Source organism: Mesoplodon mirus, assembly GCF_964341445.2.
Source record: "Mesoplodon mirus genome assembly, chromosome: 5".
Lineage (NCBI taxonomy): Eukaryota > Metazoa > Chordata > Mammalia > Artiodactyla > Ziphiidae > Mesoplodon > Mesoplodon mirus.
In genome coordinates this window covers 47,029,480-47,051,428 of record NC_138980.1, presented here as the reverse complement: position 1 = coordinate 47,051,428, position 21,949 = coordinate 47,029,480, and the positions used below count along the sequence as shown (strand labels likewise).

The 21,949-nt window shown below is 40.7% G+C and overlaps 1 protein-coding gene across 3 annotated transcripts in view; it reads left to right on the top strand.

Moving 5' to 3' along the window:
* Positions 1–21,949, top strand: part of ZNF496 (zinc finger protein 496) — a 40,816-nt gene that overhangs the window by 5,074 nt on the left and 13,793 nt on the right. For all 3 annotated transcript variants that reach the window (XM_082620278.1, XM_082620279.1, XM_082620277.1), the window contains exon 6: positions 4,310–4,386. In XM_082620278.1, coding sequence (XP_082476404.1) covers positions 4,310–4,386 — 77 coding nt within the window. The remainder of the gene's footprint in view (positions 1–4,309; positions 4,387–21,949) is intronic.

Sequence of the window (21,949 nt, the reverse complement as noted above, 5' to 3'; positions counted from 1 at the left end):
TTAACTTTGTCCAGATCCATCAGAAGAATCACTGTGTATGGCAGCTATTGCCATGTGAAATGTATTTCTTAAATGATAAGACTTGAAACTTGAAACTACTCTTTGACCTGTGGGCTTCAGAATGGATGTTATGTTAGCAGGCATGAAAACAATGTTAGTCTCGTACATCTCATCAGGGAGCTCTTGGGTGACTAGTCAAAAAGCAGTACTATTTTGAAAGGAATCTTTTTTTCTGAGCAGTAGATCTCAACAGTGGGCTTAAAATATTCAGTAAACCATGTTGTAACCAGATGTGCTGTCATCTAGGCTTTGTTCCATTTATAGAGCACAGACAGAGTAGATTTAGCATAATTCTTAAGGGAAGTTTTAGGAGTTTTGGAATTGTAAATGAGCACTGGTTTCAACTTAAAGTCACCAAATGCATTAGCACCTAACAAGAGAGTCAGCCTGACCTTGGAAGCTTTGAAGCCAGGCATTGCCTTCTCTCTAGCTCTGATAGTCCTATAGGTGGCATCTTCTTCCAATATAAGGCTATTTTGTCTAAACTGAAAGTCTGTTGTGCAGTGTAGCCACCTTCATTTAATGATCTTGGCTAAATCTTCTGGATGACTGGCTGCTTTACCTTGGACTTTTTATGTTATGGAGACCGGCTTTTCCCCTTACACCACCAACCTCTGCTAGCTTCAGACTTTTCTTTTTCAGCTTCCTCACCTCTCTCAACCTTAATAGATTGAAGAGAACTAGGGCTTTGTTATGGATTAGGTTTTCGCTTAAGGGAATGTTGTGGCTGGTTTGATCTCTCCAGACCACTAAAACTTTCACCATATCAGCAAGAAGGCTGTTTCGCTTTCTTGTGTGTTCATTGGAGTAGCACTTTTAATTTCTTTCACTAACTTTTTGTTTGCATTTGCAGCTTGGCTGTTTGGTGCAAGAGGCCTAGCTTTCAGCCTATCTCAGCTTTTGACATGCCTTCCTCACTAAGTTTAATTTTTTCTTCTTTTGATTTAAAGTGAGAGGTATGCGGCTCTTCTTTTCATGTGAACACTTAGAGGCTATTGTAGGGTTATTAATTGGCCTAATTTCAGTATTGTTGTGTCTCACAGAATAGAGAGGCCCGAGGAGAGGGAGAGAAGTGTGGGAGCCATTGGAACACACACAACATTTATCAGTTAAGTTTGTTGTCTTATATGGGCATGGTTTACGGCACCCCAAAACAATTACAATAGTAACATTAAAGATCACTGATCACAGATCACCGTAATGAATACAATAATGGAAAAGTTTGAAATATTATAAGAATTACCAAAATGTGACACAGAAACATGAAGTGAGCAAATTCTGTTGGGAAAATGGTGCCAGTAGGCTTGTTTGATGCAAGGTTGCCGCAAACCTTCAGTTTTTTAAAAAAGTAATATCTGCAGAGTGTAATAAAATGAGGTATGCCTGGATACCCATAAAATACTGAACAGGGGGCCTGAGCTGTCCATGATTTTTTTTTTTTTTTGATTTTCTTTTTGCTGCATCATGCAGCATGCGGGATCTTAGTTCCCTGACCAGGGATCAAACTCGTACCCCCTGCAGTGGAATCATGGAGTCCTAACCACTGGACAACAAGGGAGTTCCTGCCCATGATTTCTAGTTGAATTAATTAATCATCATGGAAAGAAGTGGTGCTCTCAGCTTGAAGGAAGTGACCTGTAGGGTGTGAGGGTTAGTTTGGGCAGACTTGTGATACAGTTGTGCTACAGTTATAGATGGAAAAAGAAAGTATGAGGAGAGCAGGAATGCGTTATTATGATTCACAGAAGTTGTCCTTGTCATTGTAATAAGGTTTTCAGTTTTTAAAAGTTACATATTACATTTCTTTATGTGTGAAACTATACTGATTTCTGTACAAATCAAATTAACTCTCCAGCCTCTCTTTGGTTAAAAGTCAAGACAGATGTGCTAGTTTGTTTGGGCTGCCATAATAAAGTCCCACAGACTGGGCAGCTTAAACAACAAATTTATTGTCTCCCGGTTCTGAAAGCTGGAAGTCCTAGATCAAGGTATCAGCAGAGTTGGTTTCTCCTAAGACCTGATTCTCCTTGGCTTCTAGGCAGCCAACTTCTCCCTGTTTCCTCACGTGGTCTTCCCTCTGTGTGTCTGTGTCCTAATCTCCTCTTATTATAAGAGCATCAGGCATATTGGATTAGGGCTCACCCCAATTACCTCATTGTAACTTAATTATCTCTTGAAAAGCCCTATGTCCAAATCTAGTCCCATTCTGAGGTACTGGGGGTTGGGACTTCAACATATGAATTTGTCACGGATGCAATTCAGCCCATAACCACAGGCATGAGAAACAACCATTTGCCCAAATAAACAACGCATGTGCAAGCAGCCTGGGTTATGCAGGTTGATGATGGCCATGACAGGACCCTCAGGAGGAGGAGGTGCTTCAGGAACTGTAGCAGCCTACTCACTTCCTGGTGAAGTTCTGAGATAATCCAGCTACCATGGATGGGCTTTGGGTCAAAAGGGTCAGTGCTTCCATTTCCTTGAGCAATAATGAATGGACAAAGTAGGCATGATGAGAGTTAGCTATTAAGGACACCTTAAACATTCAGGTGATTTATCATTGTGAAGCACTTCCAGTAAAAGCCATATGGTTCCTAATCTTGAAGCGTTTCCCCAAAATATAGATTTTGTTTAGAGGCTGAAAGCTGTCCATAGTAAATCTTTTTTTTTTTTTTTTTTGCGGTACGTGGGCCTCTCACTGTTGTGGCCTCTCCCGTTGCGGAGCACAGGCTCCGGAAGCGCAGGCCCAGCGGCCATGGCTCACAAGCCCAGCCGCTCCGCGGCATGTGGGATCCTCCCGGACCGCGGCACGAATCCGTGTCCCCTGCATCGGCAGGCAGACTCTCAACCACTGCGGCACCAGGGAAGCCACAAAGTAATCTTTAAAGCATCGATGTGCTCATTTATCTTGGTGAAAGATAGGGTAGGGCTGTGTTTTACACCCCAGAAGGTGGTAGGTATGAGAGCAGAATTAAAACATGCCTTCCTCAAATCCATGCCCACCTAGCCTGAGCTTCTGGCAGCAGAGTGATGAGGCTGCCTTCCGTGGGGAATTCTCCTCACACACACCCCACCCAAATGTCACTGCTGGTCTGAGCTGGCTCCTGTCTCAGGCTGTTGTTCCCAATAGCCACACCTGCCCCTGCTGTTTGCCGAAAGCTTTATGTCCCAGGTGTGAAAGGTGAGGAACTCTGGCTTCTGATGTTAGCTTTGACACTGATTTCACACTATGAGCTGCAGTTAACCTCCCAGATTTTCTCCAAACTGAGAGATGATAGTGCAGCTTATTCTGTGAAAGGAGTACCTTTTGAAACACAGCTCATTTTGACATGGCTGCACCGTGGGCCAGGTGTGTGGCTTACTTCTTGCAGAAGCCTGGGCATGTGCTGGTCAGGGGAGAGAAATCATACGAGAATGTAGCAGAGGCCCTTGATAAGGGAGAGTGAGATGATCCCAGTACTACAATGTGTACACATTTTGAGTGATGGTGGTTGGGCACTGTGGGAAGTGCTCTTCCAGGAGCATCTGTTAGAGATAATAGTCTTTCTTAAAGAGCTTTGCAATTTATAAACTTATAAATGTATAAATTTATATGACACTGGAGTCCCACAGTAATCTTAATTGTTAACAGCTCTTACCCCTTTTACTCCATGGAGCTTTAACCTTCTTTTCCCTTGTATTGTGGATGATACAGCTGAGGTCCCTGGACCTGCAGGGAGTCACATAGCTAGTTGGTGGCAGAGCCAACTGGAACACAGGCACTCCCTGTTACTGTCCCCACTGACATGTCTGAAAGCAAAATGACAGAAATCCTTATTTTGCAAGTGCTTTTTTTTTTTTTACTTAAATTATTTATTTATTTATTGGCTATGTTAGGTGTTTGTTGTTGCGTGCAGTCTTTCTCTAGTTGCAGCGAGCGGGGGCTACTCTTCATTGTGATTTGCGGTGGCTTCTCTTGTTGCGGAGCACAGGCTCTAGGTGCGCGGGCTTCAGTAGTTGTGGCTTGTCGGTTCTAGAGTGCAGGCTCAGTAGTTGCGGTGCATGGGTTTAGTTGCCCCACGGCATGTGGGATCTTCCTGGACCAGGGATCAAACCCGTGTCCCCTGCATTGGCAGGCGGATTCTTAACCACTGCACCACCAGGGAAGTCCCACAGGTGCTTTTTATGTGCATCATCTGGTAATCCTCTTTCTACAGGTGAAAAAAGAGACCCAGGATTTTATGAGCTATCCATTTCTGATCTCTTTCAGTCCTGCAAGACACCTCCCTTCTTCAGGAAGCGAGTTTGAGGGACACACAGCAGGTGACTGCCCTCCAGCTGCCCCCGGTGAGTGATTTCTTCAAGGGTCTTTGAGAATCCCATATTTGCCTCTTTCTAAGCTGCATGGCAGCTTTTCCAGGATCTCAGCCAGCTTGCTGTCTGCCCCACAGGTTGTTCAGCCCTAGCAGAGAAAAACTAATACAGGAAGGGCATGAGTTTGTAAAATGCTCTTTTGCATCCCTCCTGCCTGTGTAGTCCTGGCTGTTCACCATGCTGGCTTGTTTGTCATCTTCGGGAGCCTCTGTGCAGACAAAGATGGTGGAAAACAAATGCCCTGGAGTCCTCGTCTGTTGTCCTCTCGGCATCTTAGAGTTCCTTTCCTGTGAAAAAAGAGAGACCTCTTCACTCTTTTACTTCATAGGGTATTTTTTAAAATTTAATAATAATCACAGTAGTAGCTATTTCAGAAATATTAGGAAATGGAAGAAAAAAGCACAGATTATTTCAGCACCGTCACACAACCGTGCAGTGAGTTGTTACGGAATCTCCTCTGCATTTTCCCCTTCCATGTTCCCTCACGAGGCTTACTTTTTACTTTCTCAGGTGTCCTCACAGGATAGGGGCTGGTGTTGGTCTGGCAGGTGCTCTCACCCACCTCTTTTCAGCCCAGTTTCTGCCTTCGGCCTTGGTTTCCCACCATACCCCTTCATTTTTATTTCTAACGCTTTCCATTGGCTGGCATAAAATCTAGTTACTGTACCACAGAGTCACCTCCTCCCACAAGAATGGGCTGTGTGAAGGTATGGACTTCGTTTTGTTTCTGGTTCCCTGGCAGCTGGAAGACTGAAGGACAGTAGGTGCACAGGAAACACATCTCAAGTTTGCTGTCCGCACAGTGCATTCGATAAGACTTTAAACTTGGGGAGTAGAGAGGGCTCAGGATAGGAAGGAATTAACCAGGGTACATGGGATGGGGTGTCTCTATTCCCTCAGCGCTGTACTCGTGGGCCCTAGTGCTCAGCACACCTGTTTCAGCATCTACTGTGTACTGTGATAGTTGAACACAAATGACCCAAAGGAGATGAAACTCATATTTCTTATTAAAACTTGATACCTTTGACCAGTATGACACACAAGGAGATACTGTGAATTTAATATCTAATGAGCTTTGGTATTCATCTTGTGAAAGGAAAATGTAGATTTTGATAAACAATGCTGTTTTATCACTCTATTGAGGATAGTTTCTGCCTAGTGCACTAGAAATCACCATTGTGAAGGTCTTTTTTTTTTTTTTTTAGTTTTTAAAAAAAATTCATTTGTGGTAGAATGTGTACAACATAAAATTTAGTATCTTAACCATTTCTAATGTACAGTAGTGTTTTTAAGTGTTCGGTAATGTTAAACATATTCACATTGTTGTGTAGCCAATCTCCAGTATTTTTTCATTTTGCCAAGTTGAAATTCCTCACAAATTAAGTAATTAATTCCCCTCCATTCCCTCATACCCCCAGCCCCTTGAAACCACCATTCTACTTTTTCTATGATTTGACTACGCTAGACAGCTCATATAAGTGGAATCCCACGGTATTTGTCTTTTTCTGACTGACTTATTTCATTTAGCGCAATGTCCTCAAGGTTCATCCATGACGTAACGTGTCAGAATCTCCTTCTTTTTTAAGGCCGAATAATCCATGGTATGTATGTAATGCATTTTGTTTATCTGTTCATTCACTGATGGACACACCTTTTATTATAAATAATGCTGCTATGATCATGGCTGCACATAAAGTTTATATATTTTTTATTTTTTTACACAATTGTAGATTCACATGTAGTTGTAAGAAATAACAAGAGATCCCTTGTACTTTTACACTAAATGGTAACATCTTGTAAAAATATAATACAGTATCACAGCTAGCATATTGACATTGATACATATAGGATACAGATCACTTGCTTCACTGGAGGATCCTTCATGTTGCCTTTTATAGCCAAGCCCACTTCTCTTTTATCCCATGCTCTCATCCTTCTCTGACAACCACTAATCTGTTTTACATCTCTGTAATGTTGTCATTTCAAAAAAATTATATAAATGGATTTATACAATACGTAACATTTGGGAATTGACTGTCAGCTAATTCTGTGGAGCTTCAGCCAGGGTTTTACACGTATCAGTAGTCCATTCCTTTTTTAGTGCCGAGTAGAATTCCTTGGTTTGGATATACCACAGTTTGTTTAACCCGTTACCCGTTGAAGGACGTCTAGGTTGTTTCCAGTTTGGGGCCATTTTGCATAAAGCTGCTGTAAACATTTGTGTACAGGTTTTGTGTGAACATCGGTCTTCATTTCTTTGGGGTAAATGCTCAGGCATTCAGTTGTTGGGTTGAATGGCAAGTGCATATTTAGTTTTTCAGGGAACTACTACATCCTTTTCCAGAGTGACTGTACCATTTTGCATTCCTATGAACAATGTATGACTGATCTACATTTTTCACATCCTCCCACCATTTGTTGTCACTTTTTTAATTTTAGCCATTCTGATAAGTGATATCTCATTATGGTTTAAATTTGCATTTCCCTAGTGACTAATAATGTTGTACATCTTTTCATGTGCTTATCTGCCATGTGAATATCCTCTTATGTGAAGTGTTTCTTCATGACTTTTGCCTGTGTTCTAATTGGACCATTTACTTTTTCACTGTTGTTTCAAGAGCTCAGTATATATTCTAGATACTTGTCCTTTGTTGGATGTGTTTTGCAAATATATCCTCTCACTCTGGAACTTGTCTTTCCATCCCTTTAACAGAGTTTTTAGCAGAGCAAAAGTGTTAAATTTGGATTAAGTCCAGATTGTGAGTTTTTCCTTTTAAGGATCATGCTTTTGGTGTAAAGTCTAAGAACTCTTTGCTTAGTTTTAGATCCCAAAGATTTTCTCCTGTTTTTTCCTAAAAGTTATATAGTTATGTACGCATTTTATGTTTAAGTCCATGATACATTTAATCCATGATCTGTAATCCATTTACATTTAAGTCCATGATCTCTAAGTTTTGTATAAGGTGTGAGACTTAGGTCAAGGTTCATGTTTTTTTTTTTTTTTTTGCGGTACGCGGGCCTCTCACTGTTGTGGCCTCTCCCGTTGCGGAGCACAGGCTCCAGACGCGCAGGCTCTAGACACTCAGGCTGAGCGGCAATGGCTCACGGGCCATGGCTCACGGGCCTAGCCACTCCGCGGCATGTGGGATCTTCCCAGACTGGGGCACGAACCCGTGTCCCCTGCATTGGCAGGCGGACTTGCAACCACTGCACCACCAGGGAAGCCCGAGGTTCATGTTTTTTTGCCGGTGGACGTCCAGTTGCTCCAGCACCATTTGTTGAATATGTTTTCTTTCCCCCACTGAATTGCTTTTGCTCCTTTATCAAAAATCCATTGAGCATATTTGTGTGGGTCTTTTCCCAGGTTCTCTGTTCTGTTCCATTGATCTATTTGTCTCTCTCTCTACTAATAGCACATAATTTTGATTACTGTACCTATATACTAAGTCTTGAAATTAGGTAGATTGATTCCTCCTTTTTAATTTTTTTTTCTCAAAATTATTTTAGCTATTTTAGTCCCTTTGCCTTTCTCTGTGAATTTTAGAATAATCTTGTCCATATCTATTAAGGGTATAACTGAGATTTTGATAGGAATTTTGTTAAACCTATATATCAATTTGGGGAGCACTGACATTTTTATCATCCGGATCTTTCAGTCTGTGAATGCAGAATGCTTCTCCATTTACTTATTTTTTTGATTTCTTTCATCACTGTTATGTAGTTCTTAGATATAAATTTTGTATGTGTTTTGTTAGATTTATATGTAGGTACTTCATTTTTTGAGCAATTTTAAATTTTATTTTTAATTTTGATGATAACACATCCATCTATAGTATAAGAAACACAATTGATTTTTGTATGTTTATTTTCTATTCTGTGACCTTGCTGGATTCATACATCAGTTTAAGGAGAGTTTTGGGTTTTTATTTTATTTTAAACAGTTCCTGGATTTTCTGTGTAGACAGTCGTGTCATCTGCAAATAAAGGCAGTTTTCTTTCTTTCTTTCTTTCCAGTTTTAATGCTTTTATTTCCTTTTCTTGCCTCATTCCACTGGCTAGAACTCCCAGCACAATGTTGAATAGCAGCAGCGGGGACAGACATCCATCCTTGCCTTGTTCCCAATATTAGGGGGAATGTATTCAGTCTGTCACAATCAAGTATAATGTTAGCTGTAAATTTTAAATAAATTATCAAGCTGAGTAAGTTTCTTAATTCCTGTTTTTCTGGAGTTATTATGTGTGATTGTTGAGTTTGTCAAAACCTTTTCTACTTCAGTTGATATGATCATGTGAATTTTCTTTAGGCTGTTAATATTACGGATTGTATTGATTGACTTTTGAATATTGAACCAGCCTTGCTTCCCTGGAATAAACGCCTTCTTGTCATGATATAAAATTCTATTTATATATTGCTGAATTTTATTAGCTATTATTTTGTTAAGGATTTTTATATCTATGTTGATGAGAGATACCTGTCAGTGGTTTTTGTTTGTTTGTTTTCTTTACTGTCTTTGCCTAGTTTTGTTCAGGGTAATACTAGCTTCAGAAGATGAATTGGGAAGTGTCCCCTCTTCTTGTTTTCTAAGAGAGATTGTATAGAATTAGTGTTCGTTCTTTGAACATTTGGTAGGATACTCTAGTGAAACTATAAGAACCTGAAAGTTTGGGGGTGGGGTGGGTTGTATGTGGTATTTTAATTATATATTAAACTTCCTTAGTGGTTATAAGGCTATTCATACTATCTGCTGAAACTATAAGAACCTGAAGGTTTGGGGGTGGGGTGGGTTGTGTGTGATATTTTAATTATATATTAAACTTCCTTAGTGGTTATAGGGCTATTCATACTATCTGTTTCATAGTGGATGAGTTGTGATAGTATGTATTTTTCAAAGAATTGTTTCATTTCATCTAAGTTGTTAAATTTTTGTGTGTGGAGTGATTTGTAGTTTTCCTTTATCATCCTTTCTGTTATCAGCAGGGTCTGTGATATCCCTGTTTCATTCCTGATATTGAAAATTTGTGCCTTTTTCTTTGTCAATCATTTCAGAGGTTTTCAATTTTATTGATATTTTCAAAGAACTAGTTCTTTATTTCATTGATTTTTCTCTATTATTTTTCTGTTTTCAATTTCATTGATTTCTGCTCTCATATTATTTTCTTCATTTAGCATGTTTGGGTTTGTTTTACTGTTCCCTTTCTGGATTCTTGAGGTGGGAGCTTAGATAATTGATTTGAGACTCAAATGTTAGCATTTCTGATTTAAGCATTTTAGTGCTATAAATTTCCCTGGTTTAGCTACTTACTGCTTTAACAAGGTCCCACAGATTATAATACAATGTATTTTTGTTTTCAGTCACTTCAATGTATTTTTAAATTTCCCTTGAGACTTCTTTATCACACTTTAGAAGTGTAGTGTTAAATGTCCAAGGGTTTGGAGATTTTCCCCTTACCTTTCTATTATTGATTAATATCTAGTTCAATTCCATTGTTTTCAGAGAACACACTGTATTATTTCAACTCCTTCAAATTTGTTGGGAGTTTCTCCTCTCCTTCCAGGATTTCGATGACCCCAGTGTATGGTCTGTCTTGGTATATATTCTGTGGCCATTTGAATAACAAAACATTTTGCTGTTGTCTAGTGAAGTGTTCTATAAATGCTGATTGGCTCCTATTTGTTGATGGTGCTATTGAGTTCTTCTGTATCCTTATTTTCTAATTGATTGTTGTATTAGTTTTTGAGAGAGGGATGTCGAAGTCTCCAACTATAGTAGCTGATTTGTCAACTATAGTAGTTGATTTGTCTATTTCTCTTTTCCGTTCTGTCAGTTTTTGCTTCACATATTTTGCAGCTCTTTTGTTTGAGACATACACATATAGGATTGCTATGCCTTCTTGTTGGATTGGCCCTTTTATTATTATATGTAATGTCCCCCTCTCTCTGATAATTTTCTTTATTCTGACATACCTTATCTGATATAAATATAGCTACTCTTTCTTTTGATTAATAATTGCATATTAAATATTTTCCACCCTTTCACTTCCAACCTGTCTGTATCATTATGTTTGAAGTGAGTTTCTTTTAGATAGCATATAGTTGGGTTATGTTTTTTAATCCATTCTGCCAATCACTGTGTTTTAACTGATGTACATAGACCATTTGTATTTAATGTAATTATTGGCACGTTAGGGCTTAAGTCTGTTCTGGTTTTTTTTTTCTATTCTGTTTTTTGTTTCTTCGTTTTCTTTTTCTTGACTTCCTGTGGGTTACTTGAACATTTCGAAGAATTCCATTTCTGTTTGCCTAGTGCATTGTCAAGTGTATATCTTTATATTGTTAAAAAAATATTCAATGATGCTTGTTACAGATGGTAAGGCAGACTTTATTCAGGACCATCTTGACAGGTATAGGGACCACTGTAACAGAATTTTACAGTGGAGGAGAGAGGTGGGGCTTAATTCCAAATACAGCATGGGCAAATGGGAACTTATAGCTTATAGCCAAGGAGCAGGGTGGGGTCAGTTGATGGAAAATTACTACGAGAAAGCATCAGGGATAGAAGGGATTCTGGCTAGACCAACCTGACAGGTTTCTTGCTGCAGACAGGCCAGGGTGACCAGACATCACCTAGGATGAGGAAGCCAATCAGATGTGGAAGACAGGACGTTCTGGTTAAACTGACTTATGCTAAAATTGAGTTTTTCAAGGAAGTGCACAGATGGGCCCAGGGGAAGGTTCAGGAGCCTGACTAAAGTTTGGTCAAGCAAAGAATCTTTGTCAATATAGCTTTTTAGTGATTGTGTTGCAGGAAAAATGGGGCACGAGAGGATGGTCATGTCCCAGGTCTTGGGGGAGTTCCTGGGACAGCCACTAAGTGAGGGTCCTTGGCTTCGCACAGGAAAGAATTCAAGAGCGAGCCATAGTAGTATGAAAGCGGTTTATTTAAAGAGATACACGCTCCGCAGACAGTGTAGGCCTTCTCAGAGGGCAAGAGGTGGCACTGAAATATGGGGTGGTTAGTTTTTATGGGCTGGGTAATTTCACAGGCTAACGAGTGGGAGGATTATTCCAGTTATTTTGGGGAAGGGACAGAGATTTCCAGGAATTGCGCCACCGCCCCTTATTTTGGCCTTTTATGGTTGGCCTCAGAACTGTTATGTGCCCGTGGGTGTGTCATTTAGCATATGCTGATGTATTACAAGGAGCGTGTAATGAGGCTCAAGGTCCACTGGAAGTCAGATCTTCCACCATCTTGGGCCTCGTAAGTTCTAACCGGGTTTTGTGGTATCCTGTTCTTCTTAATGGTTGTGTCATTTTTTTAATGGTTGTGCCCTTCCCCCTTCCTTCCTGTCTCAGTTGCTCTAGGTATTAAATATACATAACTTATCACAAAATTTTACATCCCTTTCCCCTCCTCCTTTTATGATACAGTTGATTTAAATAGTTTCTCTACATACATTTAGAACCACATCAGACATTTTCAACCATGTCAGACAATGTTATAACTGGTGCTTCAACTATCAGATATTTATTTAGAAAACTTAAAAAGGAGAAGGACAGCCTATCGCCTTTGCTCATATTTTGACTTAACTTTTTCCTTTCTTCCTTTCTTATGTTCCATAGTTCCTTCTTTCATTGTTTCCTTTCTGTTTAGAGAATTTTCTTTAGCCATTCTTTTAGGATAAGTCCGCTGGTGGCAAATGTACCTTTTTTATTTTTTTGGCAGCGTTGGGTCTTCATTGCTGTGCACGGGTTTTCTCTAGTTGCCTCGAGTGGGGGCTACTCTTCGTTGTGGTGCGTGGGCTTCTCATTGCGGTGGCTTCTCTTGTTGCGGAGCACGGGCTCTAGGCATTCGGGCTTCAGTAGTTGTGGCACGCGAGCCCCAGGGCGCAGGCTCAGTAGCTGTGGCGCACGGGCTTAGTTGCTCCGCGGCATGTGGGATCTTCCCGGACAGGGATCGAACCCGTGTCCCCTGCGTTGGCAGGTGGCTTCTTAACCACTGTGCCATCAGGGAAGTCCACAAATGTACCTTTATTTGATTCATTTGAAAATGTCTTGGGCTTCTGAGGGAGGTTGGGAGTTCCAGCTCCCCATGTGGTCTCCACTGATACAGTGTGTGTTGGGGTTGTGTGGGGGAAGAACTGTTATTAGTCAGCAGGATGGAAATCCCAGCTCTCTGCTTGGCCTTGGCCTTCACTGAGACCACCAGTGAGGGTGTTGGGGCACTTCATTGCAGCCTGGTGAGGGTGGAAATCTAGGCTCCCACTCATTCTCTGCTAGCATGAGCGAGGTTGGGGGCCATGTTTTGTTTTGTTTTGTTTTGTTTTTGCAGTACGCGGGCCTCTCACTGTTGTGGCCTCTCCCGTTGCGGAGCACAGGCTCCGGACGCGCGGGCTCAGCGGCCGTGGCTCACGGGCCCAGCCGCTCCGCGGCATATGGGATCTTCCCGGACCAGGGCACGAACCCGTGTTCCCTGCGGCAGGCGGACTCTCAACCACTGCGCCACCAGGGAAGCCCAGGGGGGCCATGTTTTTTTGTGGTGCTTGCTGGACTAGAGCGGTTATTGTCTGTCTAGCTACTTTCCTGGTCCTGTGGCTGAGAGAACAGGCTTTTGTTAGGGTTGTATTTTTATCTGTGCCTGTTGGTATTTTGGGGTCACCTGCTCCTTCAGCTTCAAGTTTTGATGTATGAGGCAGAAAGAAAAACCAGGGTACTCACCACTCTGTTGTTCCTCGCTGTGTTGTCTGAGGTCCCTAGCTGGTGTGCCTTCCTCTCTCCACCTTTCAGAGAGAGTTTGCTGTATTTTTTTAATATATAATTTCCTGGGGTTTTAGTTGTACTTAGTGGGGGGAATTAAAGGAGTGTATGTCTGCTCCATCTTCGAGAAGGCAGCAGAAGTCTCCTCAGAAAATTTAATTTTAAATGGACATATTTATTTCCCCCACCTATTCTTGTTATAAAAATTGGCAAGATTTAGAAAGTGAAAGGATATTACATGTTTCCAGTTATCTGAGAAGATCTCTGAGTGTTTTGATGAACTTCCTTCTTTTCTCTGCTGTTTTGTTTGTGCCTTTCTGGGATTATGCTGTATTGAGTCCTGTTTTTATGCTTTGTCTCCAGTGTGTATGTAAGCATTTCTTCATATGATATAAAAGCTCCCTGGGTATCCTGCTAAGTGGCTGTGTCAGATTGTCAGTGATTGGAGCATCATTGATCCATTTACCGGGACCTGGGACTTGGGTTTGCTTACATGATGCCGTGAACATCCGTGCCCACCGTGTTTTGTTCCTATTGCAGTTTGGGGTAGATTCACAGACACCTATCCAAGGCTTACAGGGGAAAAACATCCATATCTGTTTTGAAAAATACGTAACTGCCAGTTTTTTCTTCAGAATCTTCAGAACCAGGCACCTCTGCAGTGCTGTCTTAGAGCACTGACTTCCTTCATATTTCACCAATAGTGGCAATTACTATCTTTTTCTCATTAAGAGACTTGTCAGGGAGGAAAAAAACGTTTTCTTCTACTCTCTAAGGTTCAGTGGCTGGGAAACTGCAAATTGAGCTGATAAAAGACAGATTAACAGGTGAAAAATATTTATTTTATATGGCCATGGGATGCCTCACAGAAATGAAAGGAAAACTAGAAGGCAGTCAGACCCAGAGAATTATACCATTTTAACTACAGGCAATACATTTATGGAGAAATGACAAGACAAAGAGGATTTTGAGCTTCAAGGGCTGGTAAGTTGTGGGAAGGTAGCTATATGTGGAAACTAATGGAAGATAAAGGTTATTTAGTTAAATTTGTTATGCTGTCTCTGGGCTGATAAAGAGTCTGGAGTTCTGTCTGGTTATTAAGAGTCACATTGCCCACCCTGGTAGGAGGGGAGGAGTCCTTTACAAAGGAATATTTACGCCCTGCCTTTAGGCAAGTAGGGGGAGGGTACTTCTGCAGTCTTTCTGTTTCTCCATTGCCTACAGCTCAAAACAGCCCTTAGGCCAAAGTGGCATATTTTGGGGTGGTGTATTCTTACCCGCTTCAAGACCAACATCAAGTTCTTTGCTGCAAGCCCTTGTGAGGAGAGCCTGTGGCTTCCTGAGGCTTGTCTTCCACTCTGTGGAACTTGTCTTGGACAGACTTCCCCCACACTGGCCTCTGGCTAGCAGTAAAGCCACTTAAGGGCTGATAACTGTAGGCTCTCAGGCTCCACCCCAGACCCGCAGGGGCATAATGTGCATTTTTACCAGGATGCTTGAGTGATTGATATGTACATCCAAATTTGAGAAGCTCAGTTCCAAACGGATTCATCTTTAGAAATTTTTTAAATATTATATTTATTTTTAACTTTTGCTTTGGCATTAATATCAAGCTTGGGGAAGACTGCCAGAATAGAAAAGACTTGCAAATACTCTTCACTTTAATTCCTCCATTCTCTGTCACTATCTCTCTCCCTCCCCCTCCTCCCTCTCTCTCTCTTACTCTGTCTCTGTCTCAGCCCCAACGCCCCCCCCCCCTTTTTTTTTCCTGAATCTTTAGGGAGTTATATGCAGACACTCTTCCCTTTTATCTCTTTGTTCATGCCGAGGGGGCATATTTCCTAAAAGCAAGGGCATTTGCTTACATAACCATAATACAGTTACTACATTCTGGAAATTCAACATTAAAATAATAGTCATAGAGCATCATGCTTCCCAATTATTAGTTGTCCTATGTCCAACATTTTCTCCTTGGAATTTCAGTGTTTGTCGCGGCATCAATAGTTCTGAAGAATGAAGACTAGTTGAAATGGCAGACTGCTCAGATAGGTTCTAACTCACGATGAGATTCAGGTTACACGTTCTGGTGAGAGTGCCCGGCTGGGTTGTCTTTCCCCATGTGTCACGTCGAGGGCACTGAAGTGGTGTTCCCCATATGGGTCATGTAAGCTCTGATCTCTGGGGTAAGGGTCTCAGGTGGGTTTTTTGTTTGTTTGTTTGTCTGTTTTTAAATAAATTTATTTATTTATTTATTATTGGCTGCGTTGGGTCTTAGTTGCTGCATGAGGGCATTCTCTAGTTGCAGTGAGCGAGGGCTACTCTTCGTTGCGGTGTGCGGGCTTCTCATTGCAGTGGCTTCTCTTGTTGAGGGGCATGGGCTCTAGGCACGCGGGCTTCAGTAGTTGTGGCACGTGGGCTCAGTAGTTGTGGCACACGGGCTTAGTTGCTCTGTGGCACGTGGGATCTTCCTGGACCAGGGTTCGAATCCGTGTCCCCTGCATTGGTAGGCGGATTCTTAACCACTGCACCACCAGGGAAGTCCCTCTCAGGTGGTATTTTAATATGACATATATACATATATAAGTTATGTATAATTGTTCCATATTTGTTTATTTTTTATATTAACATTGTTTTTTTAATCTTCACCATAATGATGACCGAAAATGGTCTCTATATTTTTACTTCTTTTAATCTGTTTTTTGAGCTATAATTTGCATCTACCTATTTTAAGTGCAAAGTTTAGAGAGTTTTTGACAAGTGTCTACACATGTAACCATTACCCAGTCAAGATACAAAACATCTCCATCACCTCAGAAGTTCCCTTGTGCCCTTTTGCAGTAAAGCTGTGCTTTCCTGCCCAGGTCAGCACTGATCTCCTTTTTGTCACAATAGATTTGTTCTTCTTGTTTTAAAATTTTACGTAAGTGGGATCATATAGTATGTGGTCCTTGGTGTCAGGCTTCTCTTACTGAGCCCAGTATCAGTAGTTTGTCCCTTCTTATTGCTGAGTAGTATTCCATTGTATAACTACGTCACAGTTGGTTTATCCAGGGCAGTTCCCTGGTGGTCCAGTGGTTAGGACTCCACGCTCTCACTGCCGAGGGTTGGCTTCAATCCCTGGTTAGGGAACTAAAATCCTGTAAGTCACGCAGGGTAGCCAACACACACACACACACACACACACACACACACGCGCGCGCGCGCGCGCGCGGTTTATCCATTGACCTGTTGGTGAATATGTGGGTCACTTCCACTTTTGGCTGTTATGAATGAAGCGTGTATGAGCATTCATATACAAGTCTTTTTGTGGATGTATGTTTTCCTTTCTCTTGGGCAATTACCTAGGAGTGAAATTGTCATGAGGAAGTGTATATAATTAATTATAGGAGAATTGGCTGTTTTCTATAATGATTTGACCACTTAGACTCCTACCTGCAATGAATGAAAGTTTCAGTTTTTACACATCTTTACCATATCCTGACATTGTTATTTTAAAAAACATATTTTGGCTATTGAGGTGGATATCTCAATATGGTTTTGGTTTGCATTTGTCTGTTGACTAATGAAGTTGGGTATCTTTTCATGTGCTTGTGTATCATTTCTACATCTTTTGTGAGGTGTCCAACATTTTCCCTGCTTTTTGGTTTGCTTATCTTATTGTGTTTTAAGAGCTTTTAAAAACATATATATTCTGGATAAAGTCCTTTGTCAGATATAAGTATTAGGAATATTTTCTACCACTCTACAGCTTGCTTTTTCATTGTTTTAATGATGTCTTTTGAAGATTGGATATCTTCAAATTTAATGAGATTGAATTTATCAATTTTTTCTTTTATCATTTAATGCTTTTTGTGTCCTGTCTAACAAATCTTTGTCTACCCCCAGGCCACAAAGATTTTCCTACTGTGTGTTTTATAGTTCTAGGTTTTACATTTAGGTCTTTGGTTCTTTTTTGTTTTTTTCGGTTGTGCTGCGTAGCACATGGGATCTTTGTTCTGCAGCCAGGGATCGAACCCGTGCCCCTGCAGTGGAAGCACGGGGTCTTAACCACTGGACTGCCAGGAAAGTCCCTTTGGTTCTTTTTTTTTGACTGTGTTGGGTCTTCGTTGCTGTGCACGGGCTTTCTCTAGTTGCAGCGAGTTATGGCTTCTCCTGTTGTGGAGCACGGGCTCTAGGTGCACGGGCTTAGTTGCTCTGTGGCATGGTGGGATCTTCCCTGACCAAGGATTGAACCTGTGTCCCCTGCATTGGCAGGCGGATTCTTAACCACTGCTCCCCTTTGGTTCCTTTTAAAATTATATTTTGTGTATGGTATGAGGTGTAGGGTTTTTTTTTTTTAATGTTGATATTTAGTTGTTTATCACCATTCACTGAAAAGATTTCCCTTTCTCCCATTGAATTGCCTTGGCACCTTTGTCAAAAATTGGTTGTCCACATATGTCTGGACATCTGGGCTCTGCCTAGTACCCTGATTTATGTTTTGATCCTTTATGCCAAGAACACTATAACTTTATACTTAGTTTTGCAATTGGTAGTGAGTCCTCCAATTTGACTTTTGTTTTTCAAAGTTCTTTTGGCTACTCTAAGTGCTTTGTATATCCTTATAAATTTTAGAATCAACACATCAATTAAAAATAAATAAATAAAGTCTCCTGGAGTTTTTATGTGGAATTGAACTGAATTTATAGATCATTGTGGGGCAAATTAACATCTTAACATTTTGAAGTCTTCCCATCTAGGAACATGTTAAATCCTTCCATTTACTTAGTTCTTCAGTGTTTGGATGGGGTACATATTTGGTAAACATTTTCCTTAAGAATTTCATGACTTTTGATGCTACTGTAAGTGGTATAGTTTTTTAATATTTCATCTTCCACTTGTTCATACATAGAAATACAACTGATTTTTGTATACTGACCTTCTAACCAGCAACCTTGTTAATTTTACTTATTAGTATAGAAGCTTCTTTGAAGATTCCAGAGGATTTCTATGATTGGATTGTAAGAATTTTGGCATCTAGGCTCGGGTGAAATTCATCACCTTTCTTTTTGAAACTTCATCAAAGTGAAGATTTTTTATATATATATAAATTTATTTTTGGCTGCGTTGGGTCTTCATTGCTGTGCACAGGCTTTCTCTAGTTGCGGCGAGTGGGGACTACTCTTTGTTGTGGTGCACGGGCTCCTCATTGTTGCAGAGCGTGGGCCCTAGAGTGCGTGGGCTCAGTGGTTGTGGCTCATGGGCCCTAGAGCGCAGGCTTAGTAGTTGTGGCGCATGGGCTTAGCTGCTCTGCGGCATGTGGGATCCTCCTGGACCAGGGCTAGAACCCATGTCCCCTGCATTGGCAGGCGGATTCTCAACCACTGTACCACCAGGGAAATCCCCAAAGTGAAGATTGATAATAGTATTTTATATACATTTTTTCATGTACTAGTAAAGGTGAACTTTTTTTCATGTTTTAAAATATTTACTTTCTTGGTTCCCTCACCTTTTTTTATTGGGTTGGAAAGCTTTTCCAATTGTGGTGTAAGGACTCCATATATTTTAAGTACTCTTTGCCTTTCATAAATGGTGTGCCTTTATTCCCAGTTTGCCATTTGTCTTTTAATTTCATTCGTGCTTTTTCATTACTGTGGATATTTATAATTTTTATGTGGAGTATCTGCCAATTACTTCTTCATATGGCCTCTATTTTTAGTGCCTGAAAGCCTTTGTGGGGGTGGGGAGGCTTCAAGTTTTTTATTTTTATATTCTTTATGATCAAGGATCAGAATCTAGTTTTCTTTCTAAGTAGTTAGCCAACTGTATCAGGCACATCAGATGAAAGTCATCTTTCTTTTTCCCCATTGATTAGGGTTCTGTTTTTTCTTGTAGATTAAAGTTTTAGGTATACCAAATTTTGTTTCTGGACTTTTTCTTCTCTTCTTTATTGGCCTGTTTTTGTTCCAAAGCCACATTTCTGATTTTGAAGCTCTTTTCTCAAATGGTCACCTTACTAATTTGTTAAACATTTTCTTGTAGTTCTTTATATGTCATTAATATTACTGATTACTCGTATCACCATAAAGTGATTGAAACACTTAGATTTTTTAAAAATTGAAATAGTGTTATCTTTTCTTTAATGATAGTGAAGTATATCCACAGTTGATAACAAGCTGGTTTAAAAAAAAATAGGAAGAGCAACTCATTAGAAAATGGAAAAATAGGCAAAGAAAATAAGCGAGCATCTTAAGACAGAACCCAACTGGCCAATAAATTCATGAAGAGATGTTCATCAAGGTAAAGGGAGTTACGCTGCTGTGATTGCTTCATACCCACAGTGTTGCTAGAACCTTAGATATTTGACATTACCCAGTGTTGTTGGCAAAGGTGTATGGAAATAGGCGTGCCGATGTACTGCCAGTGGGAGTGTACTTTAGGTACTCCACTTGAAGAAAGATGTGGAAATACTTAATGTCGGTCAAGATGTATGTTCCCAATGTTCCCTCTACACATCTACTCTGGAGACACTGTTACACATGGATGGGGTGACAGAAGAGAGAGTTCACTGAGCTGGGAAAGACCTAAACATTATGACAGAAGAATAATTCTATGAAATTGTATACCTTAAAGACCTACATTATATCAACGTGAATAAATCTTAACTAGAATGGTGTATATAAGGCAAGTTTAACATTTAAATACTTACAAAGCAGTGCTGTCATTTCAGGCTATATTTGGATGTAGTGGGAGTTTAAAAGCCATGCATAGAATATTAAACACCAAATCCAGAGTGCAGCTTCCCTCTAGGAAGGTCTGAGGGTGGGACTGGGATCAGGAGAAGCCCAGAGGAGACCATAATCCCACCACACCCTTTCAAAGAAAACCTGAAGCAAAGACTGTTACCTATTAATAGTTTATACATCTTACTAGTGGGTACATGGGTATTTTATTTCAGGGTTTTTTTTGTTGTTTTTTTGGCCGTACCACTCAGCTTGCAGGATCTTAGTTCCCCGACCAGGGATTGAATCTGGGCCACCGCAGTGAAAGCGCTGAGGTCCTAACCACTGGACCACCAGGGAATTCCCCAGTTTTTAATAATATTAAAATATAAATGATACGTGCTTAGGTAGGTCTTCAGACACTAGAGAAAAGCATAAAGAAGAAAAGAAATCTCACATACGATTCTGCAAAACATTGTGTTCTACGTTCTTTACACACATTTTTGCATACATCTCTAATGATTTCCTTAGGAACATTTCCTAGAAATAGAATTACTGGATCACAGTGTATGCTTCTGCCACATTCTCCCAAATATTGTTCAGAAATGTGCAGTTATTTCCAACCGTGTATAAAGGCCTGTTTTCCTACATCCCTAAGTACCCAGGGGAGTATCACACTTTTAATCTTTTCTGATCGAATGGACTTGGGCAAAGAAAAGTATAAATAAGTAATTGTAAACATATGCCTGTAGTAACATAAACATATGACTGTTGAATTTTATTTATATCCCAGATGACTGACATTTTAAGACAATGTATGTTTAGCAAGATTTCTAGGGGCCCATTAGAAAGTTTTAACCCAGCAATTCGCAATCTTGACCTCTTGTCACAGTCACCCATGAAACTCTTCAAAATATTTTTCCTTGAAAGGGTAATGCTATTTCATAATTCAGAAGACACTAGGTGATATTACTGAACCAATATTAAATTTCTCGGTTGTAGAGCAGTTTTTTTTCTTTTTTTAATATATTCATTTATTCATTTAAGAAACATTTATTGAAATCTGTTCTGTGCCAGATATTGTGTTGGGCATTCAACATACATTATCTCTTAGCCCTCACAATAATACCATCGGGCTTCCCTGGTGGCGCAGTGGTTGAGAGGCCTCCTGCTGATGCAGGGGACACGGGTTCGTGCCCCGGTCCGGGAAGATCCCACATGCCGCGGAGCGGCTGGGCCCGTGAGCCATGGCCGCTGAGCCTGAGCGTCCGGAGCCTGTGCTCCACAACGGGAGAGGCCACAGCAGTGAGAGGCCCGCATACCGCAAAACAACAACAACAACAACAAAAACCAAAAAAACCCCCCCCCAAAACCCCCAATAATACCATCGATCTATCTGGTGTTAGCAGTGCTATTATTATTATTTTTCACACACACACACTGTATTGTATTTTTACAAGAGATAAATACACTGACACCAAGCATTGTAAATGGATGGCCACAACAAAAGCAACAATGATTGCAATTACCAAACACGAAACACACTCATACTGTGTCATAATACTGACATTCAGCCCAGGAATCCTCCACTGTAACAGCTCCTTTACTTTGCAGTGAAAATTGATTTGTATAGTTTTTGCCTTGTAGAGCAGTTTCTTGACCATGGCTCTATTGACATTTTGGCTGGGTAGTTCTTTGTCGAGTTGGGCCGTAGGGGTGGTGTTGAGCAGCATCCTTGGCCTCCACCCGCTCGATGCCAGTAGTGCCCACCCCGCAGTGGTGACAAAAATGTCTCCAGACATGGCCTGATATCCTCTGGGTGCAGAATCAATCCGCTTGGTTGAGAGCCACTGTGCTAAAAGAATTGTGCTGATGTAGGAGAGTAACATCTTTCTTAGGAGATACACTCTGTCACATATTGGGGTAACGACCTGTGGTACCTGCAACTCCCCAGATATCCAGGAGAACAAGTGAACATACCCAGTCACCATATATGTGAGAGGGGGAAATGTGACAAAAGGGCCAAGTGTTCATTTATTGACTCTAGTTGAACAGTGGTGTATCCTTCATGTTCATTGTA